The sequence below is a fragment of the Ochotona princeps genome, chromosome 5 (genome assembly GCF_030435755.1).
Source record: "Ochotona princeps isolate mOchPri1 chromosome 5, mOchPri1.hap1, whole genome shotgun sequence".
NCBI lineage: Eukaryota > Metazoa > Chordata > Mammalia > Lagomorpha > Ochotonidae > Ochotona > Ochotona princeps.
The window spans coordinates 43,378,289-43,398,437 of NC_080836.1; the positions used below are offsets into that span (position 1 = coordinate 43,378,289).

At 39.0% G+C, this 20,149-nt stretch overlaps 1 protein-coding gene across 2 annotated transcripts in view; it reads right to left on the reverse strand.

The window, feature by feature from the left end:
- Positions 1 to 11,101: 11,101 nt before the first annotated feature.
- Positions 11,102 to 20,149, reverse strand: part of IFIH1 (interferon induced with helicase C domain 1) — a 56,260-nt gene continuing 47,212 nt past the window's right edge. The window contains exons 11-16 of one of the 2 annotated variants that reach the window (XM_058664562.1): positions 19,889 to 20,148; positions 15,981 to 16,130; positions 14,235 to 14,396; positions 12,345 to 12,535; positions 11,772 to 11,862; positions 11,105 to 11,657 (exon numbers count right to left, since the gene is read on the reverse strand). In XM_058664562.1, coding sequence (XP_058520545.1) covers positions 11,478 to 11,657; positions 11,772 to 11,862; positions 12,345 to 12,535; positions 14,235 to 14,396; positions 15,981 to 16,130; positions 19,889 to 20,148 — 1,034 coding nt within the window. In that variant the 3' untranslated portion in view covers positions 11,105 to 11,477. Of the gene's footprint in view, positions 11,658 to 11,771; positions 11,863 to 12,344; positions 12,536 to 14,234; positions 14,397 to 15,980; positions 16,131 to 19,888; position 20,149 lie in introns of both variants that reach the window. The other variant, XM_058664563.1, reaches the window with a different exon arrangement.

Below are 20,149 nucleotides of genomic sequence, written 5' to 3' on the forward strand. Positions count from 1 at the left end.
AAAGACCCGGGTCATTCTCCATGGCTTTTCCAGGCCATAAGCAGTGAGTTGGATTGGAAATGGAGCAGTCTGGATACAAACTGATACCATATGGGATGTCAGTGCTGCAGGTGGAGGATTAGCCTGTGGACCACTGCCCTGGCCCTGATGTCTCCTCTTACAAGGACACTAATTTCTTCATAAATGCCATACTCCCATGGCATTATCAAATCTACTTACCTTCCAAATAATCTACTTCCAAGTACTACATGATTTAAGGGAGCAGATTAATTTGGTCAGAGTGGACAAATTCTAGTCCATAGCAAAAATCTTGTTACTACCTTAGTTATACAACTGTTTGTTCCCTGTTGCTAGGGTGGAAATAGACTCAGTAAGTTTTCCAGATTTCACTGGACCAACTTGTGTGGAACTAGAGTGTGCAGAGAATAAGAGAGGTTGCTTTATTGGCAATCAAAAGAGGTTCTGACTCACTTTAAACCTTTTTTCTCAGGACAAGAGGAGTATATCCACCATAGCTCAGTTACCAATGCGGGTTGACTAGGAAACAGCTAAAGTCCAATTAGCAAGTTCCTGGGTACAATGGAATAGTAATGCTACATTCCAGGAATATGACTCCATGTGGCATGAGATGATGATCTAGCAGAGACATGAGTCATAATTAGGACAAAAATAAGGTAATTCAAAGAAATTTGTTTCTGTTACTGTGTTGTACCTTTATTTGATATGCTTCCATCCATTTTATTATGTCAGTCAGTCCAGTTTTCTCTAGCTCATGAGTTTTGCCTCAGAATCATCCATTACCAAGAATTCTTTCATTACTAGTGCCAATGACCAAGTCCAGATTTTCATTAATTCAGCCAAAATGACTGCAGCCAGCTCTTTCTTCCACCCTTTTCCCTTCCAATTTTTTCTCTGTTCAATTTGTGGTTTAGCCTGTTAACTCCTTACACTTCTTGATTCCTGCAACTGGACATTCTGCTTGAGAAACCGGAATGACATAATGCTGCTTCTATGTCCAACATTACCAATTATGTCAGGTATTTTTCTTGTTTAATCTCTGCTCACAGCATATTTTCTTTTCTGTTGTCCTGTTCCGGTATTTTAAATAAACATAGATTGAATGTCTAATCTACACAAGATCTTAATCTGAATTCTTTATTCTAATTCTGAAGCTTTTCTCTATTGTCACTAACTTTTCTATGTGCTGTGACACCCATAACCTTGTTATTGTTGCATATCCAGAACTTTCTAATAAATTAATATCTATAATTATTAAACTCTCAACCAATTTGTGAATTCCCCCAGGTCCGTGATTACATCTTACAGCTCAAATCAGAAAAGGAAATTGCAATTTAATGAGCAATTCTTCTGTATCAGTCACTGTGAAATGTGTTCGACATTGGTTGCTCAGAACTTTGTGTATCCAGTTTCCCTCATGTGTGCACTTTCTCTTCATCATTTCCTCATTGGCCTGTCAGACTGCCCTGAGGACCAAAGCCAAAGAGCACTGACTTAATTAAGTTGCTTGTTTACTGACATTTTGGGACAATGATGGGAAATTTTTCACTGGTTATTTTTTCTGCTTAGGATACAACCCCCTTCCTTACACATAAGGCTACCTTTTCCTATATGAACCTATCCCCTGCTCTGTCCATCTAACTGATCCTGTGTGGTGAAAACAGTTTAGCTATATGTAGTTTATTCCTAACGGAGGCATAAGAAGACCTCAACTTCAAAGGTAAACACATCCATTAGTTCCTAAAACAAAAAAAAATATTTCTCTGAGAGATTTTTCTTTGTGTTTTTTAATGAAGCTAATATTTTGTGTTACACATACATTTTCTAATTTCTTAATTTAAAAATATTTATTTATTTTATTATTCCATGATACAGTTCTATAGGCTTCGGGATTTCCTTTCCCACCTCTCCAAGTTCTGCTCCCCGTCACACTATTTCCCCCATATAATTACAATAATATAGTCCTTCACGATCATTCTTAAGTTCATCATTCTGCCTTTTAAGTGTAGGCATGGACTTTGGCAGAGTCTAGTATCCCGTCGTCCATATACATTCGATAGTTTCATGGGGAGTTCATCTTTGATTTGGAAGCAGAGATGCACACTACATTGTGTCTTCACATCTGTATGTGATAATCTCTACTACACAGTTTCTCTGTATCTCCCTAAATGAAAAACCATAAAACAAAATCAACAACAGAGAGAAAAATAAAGTTACAACAGCAAAGTTAAGTAACATGCTTTTGAATGACAAATGTGTCGCTGAAGAAAGGAAAAAGAGAATCAAAGACTTTCCTGAAGCAAATGATGCTATAGTATGACCTATGAATCAGGGAGAAAATTAATAAGAAAAACAGAAACTGTTTTTTGAATGAATGAAAATAAAAAGTAAAAAATCGAACCCTCTGAGATGTAGCAAAAACTGTATTGAAAGAGCTATTGATCTTGTATTTTACATTAAGATTGTCTTATATCAGAGAGAACATATGGTACTTATCCTTTTGGGATACACTTGTTTCACTGAGCATAATGGTCATTACCTGGGACATTTTCTCAGATAATCCTCTCAGTAATCTATTTCACAGTGGATAGATGCAAACATTCTCCTGGTGTGAGGTCTTACTTTCAGTGGGTTTCTGAAATTGTTATGTTAGCACTAGTATTCACAATACTAATCACAGGAAATTCATAATATTAGGAGTTTGCTTTTGTTAGTTAAAATATGGAAAGAGAGGAAGATGCCTTCAGAGGCTTACGCATATGGTGGCCCACAAGGCCTTAGGTGATTTCACTCTTTCGTTCTTTCCAACCTCTTTTTAGGTCATTCCTGTTACTCATCACACTTCTGCCAGCCTGGCCTTTCCTCCATTCCTTGAATAAACCACACTTTCCCTATTTGGGATTCAACCTTTGTTGTTGTTTTGTCTGGGCAAACTTTGCTCTCTGCTCTCAAAAATGGTCATATTCTTGTTTTCCAGCTCAACCTCTAAATGTCACCTTCATTTACAGTCTGTCTCTAACCAGTTTATTCTCCATCACATCATTTGTTTTCTTTTTATGGATGTATGGACGAGGGATAGATTCATTGGGAAATAAATATATGAAATAGATGAATAACAAATGGATGCAGACAAGACAGTTTTTTGGAGAAAAGACAAAATGTGTTCATTGCTGCTATATAGTTTACTTATAACATGGTTTACTGCAAATACCAATATAATTATTCAGAAAACTCTTTTCCACGTTCAGTCCTCACGTTCAGTGAAGCTGGGCGCAATGGACACAGAGATGCAAAGAAGCAAACAGGATAGGACCATACTGATTTGCATTATGAAAACAGAGACAAGGAGGAGTCACGGGATAAAACATAATTCAAGACGATTTTAGAATTTTAAGATAGAAATAGTAAAGTCATTCTCACTATATACTGAATACGTTTTTGGGAAACAGTTAAAAGGATTTAAAATACTTGCACAGTATGCAATTTCATTTTGGATTTTTTGCACCTCAGAAATATTTAATCCAGTTATAAATTAATTTGGATGCTGATGTTGACTTTCTTCTGAATACAGTCTCATACAGATAGGGATCACAAAATCATATGATAAAAAATAAAAAATTTAACTAAGTCATTTGTTGCAGTGTTTATGGAACCTTAACTGATTTTTTTCTATTAGGTTAGTGGTTTTTAATTTAAAAAAAAAATCTGTGTGATATATCAGACAACACGAGTGCCCCATTTACACAATATTGTTCGAGTTTTTCTCACCAGCCTGAGAGCATCTGGCAGATATTGTGTTGATCTAATCTGGCAGTGATCAGTATTTCAGGCTAGGGGAAAGTTTTACTTTCTGCTCTAAAGTCAGTCACTTATATTAAAAGAAATCTTTAAGGTTCACTTGTCACATGGAACAAAGCATGTGATAGTTATATAAGATTGCAATTTTGACCTTAACGGGTACTTTAACTTTTTTAGTGTATACTGTGCAAAGTAAATTTATGGAAACACAAACTGTTGTAAAATTCTAAGAAAGAGAGTAAATTTGGCATGACCAAGAGTTCATATTAGTCTCAGGTGAGCGCAAAGTCAAGGCCACATCTAAACTGATTGTTTAGGTCGTTCTAGTGTTATACAAATTCTTACAGCTTGGAAAGTTGTGAGATCATTTCCATGGCCTGTGAAGAGGTGCAAGTTGAAAGAACTACTCATGTGGCAGTGCATTCATGCTGTTTGGAATAGGATATGTAGTCTCACCAAGGAGACTCCACAGAGACATTTAAGCTTTATTTGTAATCATCAAAACGAGCTTGAAAGAATATTTTTAAATTATTATGTGAAAAATTAATACAGTTCCTCAAATGTCCTCATTTCACATGGTGGCCCAAGTGTATTATAACAGCTGCGTGATAAAGTGCTGCTTCCTGTCAACCATCTTCCCATGGCACTCCCTGGGATCTAGGTTTTATTTACACTTAAAATTCTAAGGTAAAAATAAACATGGCTTTCTGCTGTGCCAATTTATGTTCAAATGAGATGTTTATGCAGTAGCTAATTATATATCAAGGGGGGAACTCCATGGGGAAGAGTTTAAAAAATTATCAAGAATAATTGCAATGCTTTCCATATGTATTTCATAAAAACTATTGCCAGAAAAATAAGTCTCTTAGTCAGTGTGGAGGTTTAGAAATAAATTAAAAAAAAAACGTTATATATGCTGGAGAAATTTTTTTATTTAGGCCCTAACTCAATTGTGTGCCTTTTCTATCCCCGATCCTATCACGTGCTTGCTGACTTGGTCCATACAACACAATAGTATTACTGTGTTTTCTTGCGCACAGGATGTAGCTAAAATTTTATGAGTCCTATGATCACCTAATGGATCAGTAATTGTATTCATATCATTCTTTCTGTTATGCTGATAGAAGGTGTGAAAATTAATACTTTCTCTAGCTACAACCCCTAGTATATTCATAGCAAGCATGCTTCATTAAAGCTATTATCTCCTGTGATGAAATCTCTAGACTAAACAATGAAGAGGCTGGAGACTTCAATCCTGTAAATATACCGCTTAAACATTAAACATAGATCCAAAATGTACTGTTGTTGTTGTGCTACACCTATAGCTGCAGCTACTACAACTGTTAGTGCTCTTCTAGCAACTCCTCTACTATATCCTGTACATCAATTCCAACTCCTAGAAATGTCCCATGCAATACCTGCATTTTCATGACCACCCTTAAAGGCTGATATTCAATACCCATTGTGTCAGAAAAATTAAATGGTTTAGCCAAGGCACAAAGCTATTGAGGATCCAAATGCAAATTTGTCTCATTCCATGCTACTCCCTTAAAAATATGTAAAATCATGTATCTAGTAAGGCTAATTAAGGAGAAATGCACACACTGAAGACAGAATTATATAATCATCCAAATTAACTTCATAAATCTTAGAAAAAAAATAAAATGCTTTTCTTGTTTCTTCGTTATTGGTATGACTCACATAACTGTTTACCAGAATTTAGAAATGAGCATTTTGTTACGTTCAGTGTGAGTGAACAATACTTTCCTTACATGTTCTCTCTCTTCCAGTTCTGAAAATGTCAACTGTGGTAGATTCTGGGAACTGAATTTTGTGTTTTGTCTTTGAAGATCATAAAGGATATCTTTATGAAAAGAGGTAAAAATGAGTTCCATCCATGTGCAAAGGCATATTTTTCAAAAAATGCCAGGCTATCCAGAAGACTGTACCAAGAACATTTGATAGGGAGGCCAGCACTGTCGCACAAATTTAGTTGTTGCTTATGATGCTGACATTTTATGTGGCAGTGCTGGGTCAAGTCCAAGATCCTGCACTTCTGATAAACTTCCAACTAATGTTCCTGGGAAAACAATGAATGATGATACAAGTGCTTGGGTCCCTGCAACCCCACACAGGGGGCATCCGAATAGAATTTCTGACTCCCCAACTTTGGCCCAGCCCAGACCTTAATGTGTTAGCCCTTTGAGGAGTGAACAGTTGATGGAAGATCTCTCTCTCTCTCTCTCTCTCTCTCTCTCTCTCTCTCTCTTGCTCTGCCTTTTAAATGAAAAAAAGCATGCATTTTGTTTTATTTTTTATTATTAATTACATTGCATTAGGTGACAGTTTCCCTCCCAGGCCCTCCCCCCATGGTGGATTCCTCCACCTTGTTGCATTACCACAGTTCAAGGCCACATCTAAACGGAGCAGGGGGAGACCCCAGAGCAGAGCAGGGGGACAGGAGAAGGCTTGTATCCCAACCCTGAAGACTCCCGGATCCTCTCCAAGGACTATCAGTACGAACACCAAGGACTACATCCCAACGGCCAAGGAGACCACAGGGAATTGGAGTGCCTTCGGAGGCCAAGAACTCTGAGGTCATCCACTCCCGCTTGGATCTACCACATGGGATGGAAGAAGTCCAAATCCTTCCTCGCAGGATCCAAGGGCATCGGAACAACAGCCAGGAGCCCTGAGCAGTCCGCAGAAATAAAAGAACAGTAAACTTCCTTCGGGACTAGGGAGGGGAGCTTTCTCTGGTTCTGACTTGGTTCCAGCTTTAGGTCCCCACCCTCTCTGGGAATTACCATCAGAATCGCTCTGGAAACCCCTCAAAAGCATGCATTTTAAAAGAATCCTTGGTAGAGTGACTTCTGTGGATTGAATACCTTTGTCTAACTATGTCCCTTTGGGATGGGTATGTGACCTGCAATTAAGATGCTAGTTAATGAGCCCAGTACCATGGCTCAACTTGCTAATCCTCCACTTTGCAGCTATAGAAGGCCATATGGGTGCTGGTTTGTGTTCTAGTTTAATCCAGCTCCTTGCCTGTGACCTGGGAATTCAATAGAGGATGGCTCAAAATTTTGGGACCCTGCACCCACATGGGAGACCCAGAAGAAGCTCTTGTCTCCTGGTTTTAGATCAGCCCAACTCTGGCTATTACAGCCATCTGAGGAGTAAGCCTGAAGATGGAAGATCTTTCTCCCTCTCCTCTCTGTAAATCTGCCCACATCCCACATTACAGTACCTGAGTTCAATTCCCACCTCTGAATCCAAATTTCAACTTTCTGCCAATGCAGATTTTAGAATGACTCAACTCAGGTGGCCAAGTCCCTGCTGACTATAAGAATCTCTGTGATTGAGTTCTCAGCTTTTGGCTTTGGCCTGGCTTGCTTCTGACCAGTGGGTCAGTGTTGTTTCCTTCTCTCTCTTTTTCTCTCTCACTTTCTCTTGTCTCCCTTCCGGTCTCTCTCTTTCCCTCCCTCCTTCTTCCTTTTGAATAAAAAAAGAATATATGGGACCCAGCATGGTAGCCTAGTGGCTAAAGTCCTCACCATTTCGCACACTGGAATCCCATATGGGTACCAGTTCTAATCCCGGCAGCTCCACTTCCCATCCAGCTCCCTGCTTGTGGCCTGGGAAAGCAGTGGATGATGGCCCAAAGCCTTGGGACCCTGTACCTGCGTGGGAGACCTGGAAGAGCTCCTAGCTCCTGGCTTCGGATTGGCTTAGCTCTAGCCGTTGCAGCTGCTTAGGGAGTGAATCATCAGATGGAAGATCTTCCTCTCTGTCTCTCCTCCCCTGTGTATATCTGAGTTTACAACAAAAATAAATAAATCTTAAGAAAAAGAATATGTGTTCTTCTGTTGGTGGTTTTGTGAACTGCTTTGACCTTAATTTCTGTTGGATGCTGTAGTGTAGTATCCTTATACCTTTTCTGCAAAGGATAGTGACACCAGCAGGGATCTAGGGCATTTCTGGGCCCAGTGCAGTTACTCAGAGCCTTGGCATCTATTTGCTCAGTTATTGTCCATGTAAGAACCACAAAATACATGATTGGTAGTGGTGCTATTTGGGGCAGACATGTAGACTCCCTTGCTATTGTCTGTGCAAGGCATGAAATTTTAAGACCAGCTGAGGTAGACAGAGCAAACAGCTTCCCTTTGTGTGAGGTCCTGAAGTAGCAGTAGCTGATAAGTATGGAGTATGTGAACTCCGTGTTGCTCTCCAAATGAGAGTCCAAAACTTCAGAAACAGCACTGGCTCATGCACAGTCCCAAGACCTGGCACAGTTCCAAAAAGCTGTTGGTAGACCAGCCTGCCATCACAGGAGACCTGACTGGTAGTCCTGGTTACTTGAGCACTACCACCAGTATTTTCACTAGGTGTCAGGAGGAGGTGTGTTGGAAGAAGTGGATTTGAGTCTGAGAAGACAGGATAACACAATTCTAGTGTCCGTGCTGTTCTGCACCCCTCATCTTTTGTGGTACACAGCACTGTGTAGGCTAGAGTGCAAGGGTCACCGTCATTCTGACAGGTCTAGTCGGTTCTGTAAAGCTGCAGCAATTTTTTGCTAGTATGGCAGAATGTCCGCAGGACCCTATGGATGGGATAGACGGGGGTCTCTATCATCTAGGGTTAAATTCTGGCAGTGACTCCCTTCTCAAGATGAGGCCACACAGCTACAGTGCCTATGCTTTCGCAGGTATGTAGGAGATAGTGCACTTAGTTCTTTAAACTAAACCAACTGATCATGAGATCTCCAAGGTGCTCTCCATTCTGGACTGCTGGGCTGTGGTGGCTGTGGATTCCTCCTGTAGCTAGGATTGCCTGATAAGTGATCACACATATGGGTTCTCCTGTGGCTCTCTTACATACCCTCCTTGCAGTGGGGACTCTCCCAACCCTAAGATGAGGTGTCAGTTGATGCCCTGTTCTGTTCTTTTTGCTGCAATTCTGGGTCTCTTCAGGCTCCTGTTACCCCTTTACTGAATTCCATTTTCTTCACTGAGCATGCACCTCCAGATGTGGTTACCTGTTTGTGTTTTGGTTCTTCCTTATGGAGGAAGAGGTGAACAGCGGGCATCTCTATTCAGCCAGCTTGGACTTCCCTCTCTATCACTATTCTCTAAATGAAATACTGTACTTTAGTTCAAGATTTTAAGTACTGTCACAGACTAAATTGTATTTTATTTGAAACACATATTTTGAAACTTTAAAGCAGAAATGACACTTCTTATTGAAAAACGTTAATGGAAAACACAGTAGAAAAAACCTGATATTTGTTGATACCTCAAAAATAGTCTACATATGTTACAGTAGTACATTTAGCTACTTTATGCATTTGGTTTCTTGCATAGTTTCCAAAACATTCTAGAAGACAGTAAAACTTAAAAAGGAGTCATCTGGAGTTTTTTTTTTTTAAGTATTTTACGAAAACTCCAATCTTCCGTTGTCCCTTGTGTTCCTAAGTGCTCCAAATAGTTAACATTCATGTTTGTCATGTCTTATCAGGAGAAGAGACATAACTTTTTTTATTATTCATTTCAATTAATGATACACACTACAGAGGAATTTTCCTGAGGCTGGCATTGTAACAATACAGTTAAGCCACTGCCTGCTACTTCAGCAACTACGTTGGAGCATCAGTTTGAATCTCGGGGCTCTGCTTTTGAGCCTGTTCCATTCTCATGTAACTGAGAAAGCAACAGAAGATGATACAAATGCTGGGCTTCCTAACACTCAGGTGAGAAACCCAAATGGAGTTTCGGGTTCCTTGCTTCAGTCTAACCCGGCCCTGTACCTGCTGCAGTGGTCACTTAGGAAGTGACTCAACAGATCGAAAGATCATTTTGTGTCTCCTGTATCTGCCACTCCACATTTCAAATAAATAAAAATGAATCTTAAAAAAATAATAAATTTTCTTTCCACTCTCTTCAGGATGTTGTTACTCCTTAGTCACAGGAAGTAATTGTTATCCTGCAGCCAACCATGTATAAGACTTGGTAAATGTCGGTTAAAATGGTCAGCTATGGTTTCTGCGTCAATCATCTGGCTCCTTTAGGCCCAAATAGAGGCTGCTTATCTATGGGTGAGAATGTCCTGTAGCACTGATTCTGGTCTGTCCATCTGCAAATGACAGTACTGCATTCAGAAACACTGAGAATGCCACAGCGCAGAGATGCCATTCTTTCATCTGGAGTAATGATGGGCAGAACCAGAAATTTTTTCTCTGTTCTCTAGTAACAGCCAATATCTGTTCTCTGAAACAGAAGCTTCTTGGATGGAAAGTGGGACTTGACTGGCACTTCTGACCTAAAGCCATTAGTAACCAATCAGAATTTAACACTGCCCCACCCCCTGCTGCTGTCTAACTTTTCATCTAAGAAGGCTGAGGAAGTAAGTTATATTACTCAGTGTTGCATCTTTGTAAGAGTATGCATTCTATAGTGCTTTGGATTTTTAACAATATATCACTTCATCACAATTACAGGAGAATTAGTGTGGGAGGCAGAAGTGTAAGCTGGCCATTGAGCTTTCTGCCCACTGATATGACACCCTTGTCAAACCCCTTGCCTCAAGACCTATGCCATGAGGGGTTACTCAGGCCTATGAATGTACTTCAGTTCCATGGACAGTCTCATGTGATCTTGAAAGAGTTCATTTCTGTTCCAGGAAAGGACCTTGAGAGGACTATGTACAAAGGGCTGAGAGTGATTCCGGTGGATAGCCAGCAAGAAAGTAGGAATCACAGTTAGACAGCTGCAAAGAAATGAATTCTGGCTGCAATCTGAGAGCACTTGGAAGCATGTTCTTTCCCAAGTGCCTTCAGATGAGAACATAGCTTGGCTGACACGATGATTTCAGCCTGGTGAGGCTCTGAGCAGAGGGCCCTGCCTAGACTTCTCGTCCACACAACACATGCTACAGTAACTGGCTGTGGATTAAAGCCATTAAATTTGTGGCAGGCTTTATAAAAAGAATAATAATCATAAAAGAAAAAGTAGATAATGTAACTATTTCACCAGTAAGGAGGCTGGTTCAGAGAGATGTACTGATTTGCATAGTATCATTTTATTTTAACCTGAAAATTAGTAACTGAAATGAGATCCTTGGATTTTCATTTATATTTTAGCATTCTTTCCACTATGCATTTTTTAAAAAAAATATTTATTTTTATTGGAAAGTCAAATATACAGAAAGGAAGAGGTCTCAATGACTGGAGCTAAGCCAATATGAAGTCAGGAGCCCAGAGCCTCTTCTAGGTCTCTCAGGCAGATAAAGGGTCCCAAGGTTCTGGGCTGTCCTCAACTGCTTTCCCAGGTCAGAAGAAGGGAGCCATATGGGAAGTGGGGCTGCCGGGACACGAACTGGCACCCACATGGGATCCTGGCATGTGCAAAGTGAGGATTTTGGTTGCAAGGCTACTGCGCCAGGCCCTATACTCTATGCTTCGTAGTCGTAAGTGCTGTTGGTGGATTTTCTTTGCCCATGGCTATAAATAAAATGGAACATGATGTTCTTATAAAGAGCTCAATGCAACGCAAAGCAATAATTTTATTAATCATCACATTAGTTCTACAGTACGATAAAAACATTGATCAAAATTGTGGTATATATTAACCTGATAATAATTTAAAATAATCTTGAATCCAAAGTCAATCTTCATCACTTAAGAAACAGTATTCTGAGTAGTCAAGATCAGGAAATGTGATAGGTAATTCAACCCACTTTTTGTATTGTTTCTTTTCTGAATTCGTTTTGAAATATACTACAAAATTTTTTATCTTGAGACAGGGCAAATCTAAGCCTTTGTGTACCATCATTGTGCCCCAATCCTGAAAAACAAGAGGGGAAGGTGGAAGAGGGAGAGAGAGAAAGATAATTAAATGCACATTCAGTTCAGTATTCTTTTTGATCAAAATAAACCAAGCCCATGACAGTTTACTTACTTGGCCACATTTACATATAATCTCTCCATTTGTTTGGTAGTCAGCAAATTTTTTCTGTAGGGCTTTATTTTCTCTCACAATGTAAAGTTTCCTAAAATCATCAAGGAGGAATAATCCTTACTGAGAATTGGCAAGTCATTACAAATGCAGCCCATAAGTCCTCAACAAGGACCTGACACGTAAACCGATGTCTACATTAGCCCATGTCCCATTCTTAGTTCCCCATGGATTTCCCAGGATCATCATGGCAAACCAAATGGATGTCTGCCCTTGAGAGGAAGCGCTGCCTTTGGTGACTTCTTTCAAGTTTGTTGGTTATTTGACTTTGGTTGTTCAAAAATTTTAGAACAAAATTGCACACAAATTTTGTGCCCTGCATTAATGTGATTCTGCTCTTAACGTCTCTCCCTTCCTGAGCACAGAGTCATGCATAATATTTAATATTGTAAAATAAACATTGGAAATGGGAATATAAAAGGACAGGAAGTACTGATGGGGGAAGTCTATTGAAAGAACACTGAACAAGCAATTTGCTCTTAACAGAAACTTAAAAATGGGTCTTACTGGACTCACTTGAATTCTGATGTCATATTGACATGATGCATCTTCTCAATTACATGGATATCTGCCCCAGAGCAGGCTAGTGCATTGCAGTTTTTACAGAGGAAATTTATTAATGAGGGATCGTCCTTGTAATGCTTTGCGTTACTTCTCTTGATTTTCATTTTATTTTCCATTATACTTTGCATCTGTAATTCCAAAATCTGCATAGAGAAAGGATTGGTTTTTCTAAGAATTTTTTTAAGCAAATACTTTCGTTGAAATAAGCTTTTTAGAATCTAAATATCTCAAATTGTTATGAAAACATATATATTTGACTCACAATTTAAAGTCTAAATCTTATAATGTGGCAAAAATCGCTGTGTCATTGCCAGGAAAAAGGTTTACAATCTTCAACGTGATTCTTGAAATCTGAATTTAAGCAGACTTCAGTTATATATTAATTCTGCATATGACATGGGAAATACATTTTACCTTATGCATCAGTTACTAGTGATTGCCTAACACTATTCTGAGAAAGATTCTTAAACGAGAACTAAGGAGTTGTTGCCTGCTACAGTGTCTACCAGGGACGCAGTAGCTATGACATGCACCTTACCTCAAGCCTTTCTGGAGAAGTCAGATTTTTTTAAACAAAAAAGACCACAAAAGGCAGTTGATTCAGAAGTTCTTAAGGGATTGTGTTTTATTTTAAAGTATATGGAAAAGTTCGACCCATAAACTACAGAGATAGTCCTGGGTTGCACCCCAAAAACAGTTTTAAAACATCAGCCTTTGTAAATAGCTGCTCAGTTCACGTTCTTAGGAAATGAAACGTGAGGCAGAAACTTTCTAGTGGCATCATTTGGTGACAAAAGTTTGATTTGATACTCCGAAATGTTTGGTTTGCCTTCTATTTAAAAGGGTTTTAAAATACAAGTTTGTGTAGAAACCTGGCCAGGAAACCTTGGAGTTGGTTACAGCTTTGCACACCAATTTGAAAGCATCCCTTTTGTGAAACTCTATTTAGGGTAGAGCCAATTCCAATGTTAAGAAACTAACATTCACACCCATATGCAAGGGTGTGAATTTTCTTCTAAATGGATTGTTTGCTATTATAGTAGTTACAGTTTTTAATTCAGTGGTATGGGGGATTTCCTGAAATATTGTAGTGATACATTCTTCCTTCACCACATTCTTTCACACAACTCCAATAACTCTGTGTTAGTAAACTAAGCTGTAGCTAGAAGACGTGTTATATATTTCCTTATTATTCAGATGGCAGCCTCAGTATCACTCCCACAATGTTACCTTCCTCAATCACTCAACATTAGTTCCCAACTAGTGAATGGCTTTATAGTCTCCTGACACAATTTTCTAGCATTTTGCTCAGCATGATGTACATCTAGCTTTCAAAATTTTGTTCATTGTTTTTCTTCTTCAGAACTTGCCAAGCACATACTAGAATATAAGCTTCATGCAACAGGGTTCTTCTCTGTGTAGCTTGCCACCACGTTTGTTGTTCCTAAAACATTGCCTGACACATAGTAGGCACTGTATAAATATTGCTGGAATAAAAATGTGTGCTTATACAAAAGGTTTGGATCAAACTCAAATGACCAGATTGGGTTGAATGGGTGAGTTGTGCTAGTTTTTCTGGATTAAAGGCAGCCTAAATTTATACCATCAAAGTTTATTGTTGGTTTCACTGGAATGAGCAATAGCTCCCTGACAACATCCTGCCTACCATAGATCTAGACTTTTTGTTTGTGAATTGGGACTACACACAATACATCAATCAGAAACCTACAATTCAGCACAATTTTTGTCTGGAGACTTAACCACAGGGTATCAAACGCAACCACATAAAGCCTTTTTTTTTTTTTAATAAAAACTAAATTCAGAAATATCCTAAACCAATACCTTATGATCATACTCCTCTGGTTTCATATTTTGAACACGATGTATAGCTTTATACATCATCTCCTCTCGGAAATCGTTCACTGTCTCACGTTCAACGACTCCTGAACCACTGCAACCCACCAGGACATAGGTGCTTTCATTAGCTCTGGCTCGACCACGGGCCTGAGAACATAAAGAAATCGAGAAAATGAAAGGCTGTGTGCTGCACAAACTCTACTGATTTGGGCCAAGAATGCTATTCACCGCTCAGCATTCCACCCTTCAAATGATCTCCTTGCTCTTAGTAAAGCTAGTTATTATCTTCCTTGTAGCTCAACTCTGAAACTTGAAAAATGCTTTATTACAGAAACGATGCTCTGGAGTGGGCCCCTATACCAGCCTTCAAATATCATCTGGGTCACTTCTTTCAGTCCTCAGATTATCTCTCTCAAACTATGGAAACTGTGGTCAGTGCCTGTGCTGGGGTTCTCCTGTCTAGCCTGAGGGATATATGGGGAGAAGGAGGCACTTCTGCCCTTGGCATCACACTGGTGAGACTGAGTGTTCCTGGCATTCCACATTAGAATTTGAGCACATTTTCTCACAGAAATAAACTCTGCATAGTGATGGATCTCACAAAGTGGTGCACAGATTCATTATCAGGAACAGAAATCTTTGTGTCCTGACCCAGGAGGCCAATGCTCAACTATAATGTTATCCTCAAGTAAACTCCATTCTGAGTAACAAGTTATTCACTCATATATCAGTTCTTGAAATAAAATTACTTCCTTATCTGATGGCCATCTGTTTATCTTGATCTTCTACGATTTGCTTTTCATCCAAGAATGCAATGTGGTATTGAAAAACAATAATACCTGGTGTGGACTGGGATGCTAGCATCCCACAAAACTATGCTCTGCATTCAGGTATCCTGTTAATGTGTGCCCTGGGAGGCAGCAAGTGATTGCTTAAGGAGCAGAGTCCCTGCCGCTTACAAGGGAGACCTGAATTGAGCATCCAGTTCCTGGTACAGCTCTGGCCATTCTAGCCATTTGAGGATAAACCAGAGGATGGGAATTCTTTAATTGTCTGTCTCTGTCTCTTTATCACTCTGTCTCTCAAATAAAGGTAATTCTAAAATAATTCCTTAGTCATATTTACGGAAAGAATTTTATGTCAATCATATTTTACGTACTCAAAAGTTAATACTGATATTGTTGTTAATACGTAAAAGTGGAACATCTTGCTTCTTTATCTATTTATTTATGTACGCATTTATACCTTCATCTTCATCCAACATATTTTTTTGTGAAAAATTTCAAAGATGAAGAAAAACTGAAAGCAGGAAGGAATAAAATGAAGAAAGCATGAGCTCCCTGGAGCTTGCATATATGACTTTGTAAGACATTCACCTTACAAATATGTGCTTCTAATTTTTGGTGCAGGTGGGGACTCACACCTTAAGAATTAGGAGGTCTCTTTGCACTTCTTGATATGGAGTTAGTATGATGATTTTGGAGAGTCTTTAGACAGAAATAACAACAATGAAGAGCTTTTTAAAAATGCAACTGGTGTCTGGCTGCACATGTCTTGAATAACAATAATCAAATAGCCAGTACTGCACAATTCTTTAATGTTGCTTTTTTTGCAGGAGAAAGGGATATATATCAAAAGAGAGATTATGTGCCATTTCCTTCAAAGAAAGCAATTAAAACAAGAACATGGAAATAAAAAATTAAAGCATTAGAAAGAGGTATTTGAATGTACCTGGACCATGGCAATTTCATTAGTGACATGACCATAACGGATAACAACATTGCATTCTTTGATATCCAGACCTTCCTCTGCCACTGTGGTAGCGATAAGCAGATTTATTTTTCCAGTGCGAAATTTACTAATGACTTCTTTTTGTTCGTTCTGTAGAAACATTTTAATAAATTTAATTTTGTGATGCTAAACACATTAAAATCTTCTAATTAAGAGAAGAAATAATAAATTGCAACTCGTCAGTGTAAATCAAAGGATTAGCTCATTCACGAATTTACTGCCATCTGTTTTTGGCATTGAACAAAGACATGATGGGGAGACAACATTTGATTTCCAATCTGGGATTATCACACAATAACAAAAATATTTCCATCCTCCAGTCTGGAGGTGGGAAGTCCATAATTTATGCCAAGGAAATAAATTGATTGGTGCCTTGGGATGAAGAAAGGAGGAGAATATGCTTTGGTTAAGGGGATATGGTCATGGGAGAAGCTACAATGGGCTTTTCTTTTCACTGCATTAACGACAGAATCTTCAGTATTCAGAGAATAAGAGGTTGTGATGCTTTTATGGATTGTTGATTTAAGTCACAGAGAAAATGCACACCATGTGCTGTATTTGCTTACTTTAAGAAACATTCAAGTTGGAAGCATATAGAATACCCCAGAAAGGACGCATGAGAAACTACAACCGTCATTGCCTCTAGAGAGGGGAGGGGGAAGACTACACAGGAGCATGCCCCTCGTCTTACTAACTTTGAGTGGAGTAAATACAGCATATATTTAAAGGGGGACAAGTAATATGCTAAACTTCATTTAAACTAGTAATTTTTAAATGACAAATGTCTTAACTTTTGAACATAACACAAATAAATGAAAATACGCCTCCAGGGCATTGCATTGCAATAATGGTTGGACACAAACCTAATCTGGTATGTTTGATTTAGTCTTATTTTCCACATCAAAACTTTTCACATCATCACTCAATGCCCAGCGTGGTAGCTTAGTAGCTAAAGTCCTCACTTTTACACGCACTGAGAGCCCATATGGGCAACAGTTCATGCTCTGGCTGCTCTAGTTCCAGCTCTTAGCTTGTGGCCTAGGAAAGCAATTGAGGACAGCCCAAAGCCTTGGGACCCTTCACCCACATGGGATACCCAGAAGAAGCTCCTGGCTCCTGGCTCCTGGCTTCTGATCAGCTCAGCTCTGGCGAACACAGTCACATGGGGAGTGAATCAGCAGATGAAAGATCTTTATTTCTCCTTCTTTCAGTAAATCTGAATTTACAATTAAAAATAATAAACAAATCTTTTAAAAAATACAAACACTAAAGAAAAAGTTGGTTCAGTTGGCATTTCTAACACATCTGCGCCATCTTTTTGCTTCCATGCATTAAACTGAAATAAACCTGCCAGACCAACAGCATGTGACCCTATCACCTTCCCTCTCTCCTCAGAGGCAGCACAAATCCTTATGTGACTCCTAACTGCTGGGGGACACAGAGTGGAAAGCCCCACAGAGAGTCTCTCCAAGTCATTTCTCCTTTTTGCCTTCATAGCCACTGAGAAAAACTTACCTGCCTTAGTTTTTCAGCAGGTAACCACACTTAATTCAAAGTAATCATTGAAACACTGGAATTTCACACAGTGTCAAGTCATCGAATCACATCATGCCCAACTTTTTTTCATTAAAGATTTATTTATTATTATTTGAAATGCTGATTTACAGAGAGAGATGAAGAGAGGGAGAAAAGGAGAAGAAGAGGAAGAGGAAGAGACAGAGAGAGAGAGAGAGAGAGAGAGAGAGAGAGAGATCATCTATCAGCTGGTTAGCTCCCTAAAAGGCTGCAATGTGTAAAGCTGGGCCAGTCCAAGGACATGAGACTGGAGCTTCTTCCAGGTCTCTGAGGTGGATGCAAGGGCCCAAGAAGTTGGGCTAACTTCTGCTATTTTCTCAGGCACTGTAGCAGGGAACTTGATTGGAAACGGAGCAGCTGGGACTAGAATTCATGCCCACATGTGATGCTAGTACCACAGGTGGAAGCTCTACCTACTGTCCTCTTCTAGTAAGTGAGTCTACCTCATTCACAAGGTAAGCATATAAGGAGTGAGGAAGAGTAAGCGCTGCATTTTGGCAGGCAATCCCCTGTTTCAAAACAGAAAAGGAACAAAAAGTAGCTTGAAAAAACTTTCAATTTGCACTCTACCTCTTTTCAAAGATGTGCTGATGTCACTTACAGTTGGTCATACCACTGAAACTGTATTACAGAAGCTGAAAAGCAGTGCTCATAGTGAAAGAGCACAGATGGAACAAATAAGGACGAACACAGGGACCTAGATTTAGTTTTGTCTGAGAGCTTCCTGGAAGGTAAAGCAAAAAGAAAAATACTTCAGGTAACCTAGTTATTGTTTGTATAGAGGAAGCAAGTTAACTACAAAAGGAAAACAGTGCTTTCTCTGGCACTCACTTTGCAGACAACTTTTAGATGAGCTCATTTAGAGGGTATATTAAGAGTTACAGGGGACAAATTTAGGCTCAACAATGGCTCAATTGTCTGATCCCTTGCAAGCACTGGGATTCCATATAGGCACTGTTTTGTGTCCTAGCTGCTCCACTTTCCATTCAGCTTCCTGCCTACGGCCTGAGCAGGCTGTGGACTATGGCCCCAAGCCTTGGAAGTCGATGCACACGTGGGGAGACCCCAAAGAAGCTCCTGATCCTGGCTTTGTATCTGCTCAGTTCCGGCTGTTGTAGCTAGTTACGAATGAACACAGATGGAAGATTTCCCTCTCTATCTTTCTTCTGTCTTCAAGTCTGCCTTTCCAATGAGAATAAATAAATCTTTTTAAAAAGATTTATTTTAAAAGATTAAGAATTTATTTTAAAATATTTATTTTATTTATTTTAAAAGATAAAGATTTTTAAAATCTTTAAAATCTTATAAAAAAAGAATTACAGGGAACAAATTCAGGCTTCTTTTGAACATACACTAACAGAGGTTTAAATTGATGTTGAGGCTTCAGCAAGACTCAGAGTCATTATAACTTTAAGCTTTTGGAGAAACATTATCCTCACAAGAATCACTGTTCAAGTTTGTAATGTCTGTAAGTGCTTTTTAAACTCCTGAATATTAATTTTTGTTTCGTTTTTCATGTTTGTCCTATTGTTATTTTTATTTTGTTTTACTCTTATTCATTATATTGTCAGTATAATGAAATGAAAACAAATCTGAAAATCTTAAAACGGGACAGAAGCCACACATAACCTCAAATCTCTAACACATGAAATACCTCAGTTTTTCCAAATTTTCTTATAGATTTCATTCTATGTCAATAGTATCTTTAGATTTCTATTTATTTGAAAAGCAGAGCTACAGATAGAAGAATAGAGAGGGAGAGGAAGAGCAGAGAGAGAAAGAGAGAGAGAGAGATTTCACTTGCTGGTTCATTCTTCAGATGGCTTCAGTGACTGGAACTGGGCCAGATGAAAGCCAGGAACCAGAAGCTCCTTCAGAGTGTCCAAGAACTTGGGTCATCACCCACTGCCTTCCAAGCATGTCAGCAGGGAGTTGGCTCAGAGGTAGGGCAGTCTAGACAGAACTGGTAAACACAGGTGATGCTGGTGCCACAGCATCACTCCTCTATGTAAACATTCTCGCATAGTTTTTTGGTGAAGATTTGATTTCTGTGTTTAATTTGATATTGCAACCATTTCTTCACTTTGATATGAAGCGTAAATGTTGCTAATTTTTGAAAAAGAAGCCAAAATCAGAAAATGCTATGGTTACTTGAAAAAACAATGACTCATAATAGTTAGTTTACCAGACACCACAGGTTAAATTGTTATTAAAACCAAATTTGAGAAGAGTAATAACAGCATAAAGATAGCAGGCTTACAGGGTGTTTTTACCTGTGTCATGGGCTTGAATTCACTGCTGTGTCCAGCGCCAATCAGATGGTGGGCTTTCACTCCCACTTCTGCAAATTTTTCATTTTCGGTGATCCACTGGGACAGGGCATATGCACTCTGCCGTGTTTTTGTGAAAATTATTCCTCGTGCTGACCCCTCAGTTCTAGTGTATTGTTCCATTATGGTATTTCTCAATTTGGTCAGCTTTTCATTTTCATGTTCGGGCTTTTCAGCAAGTTTTTTCAACATTTTTTGGTTTTC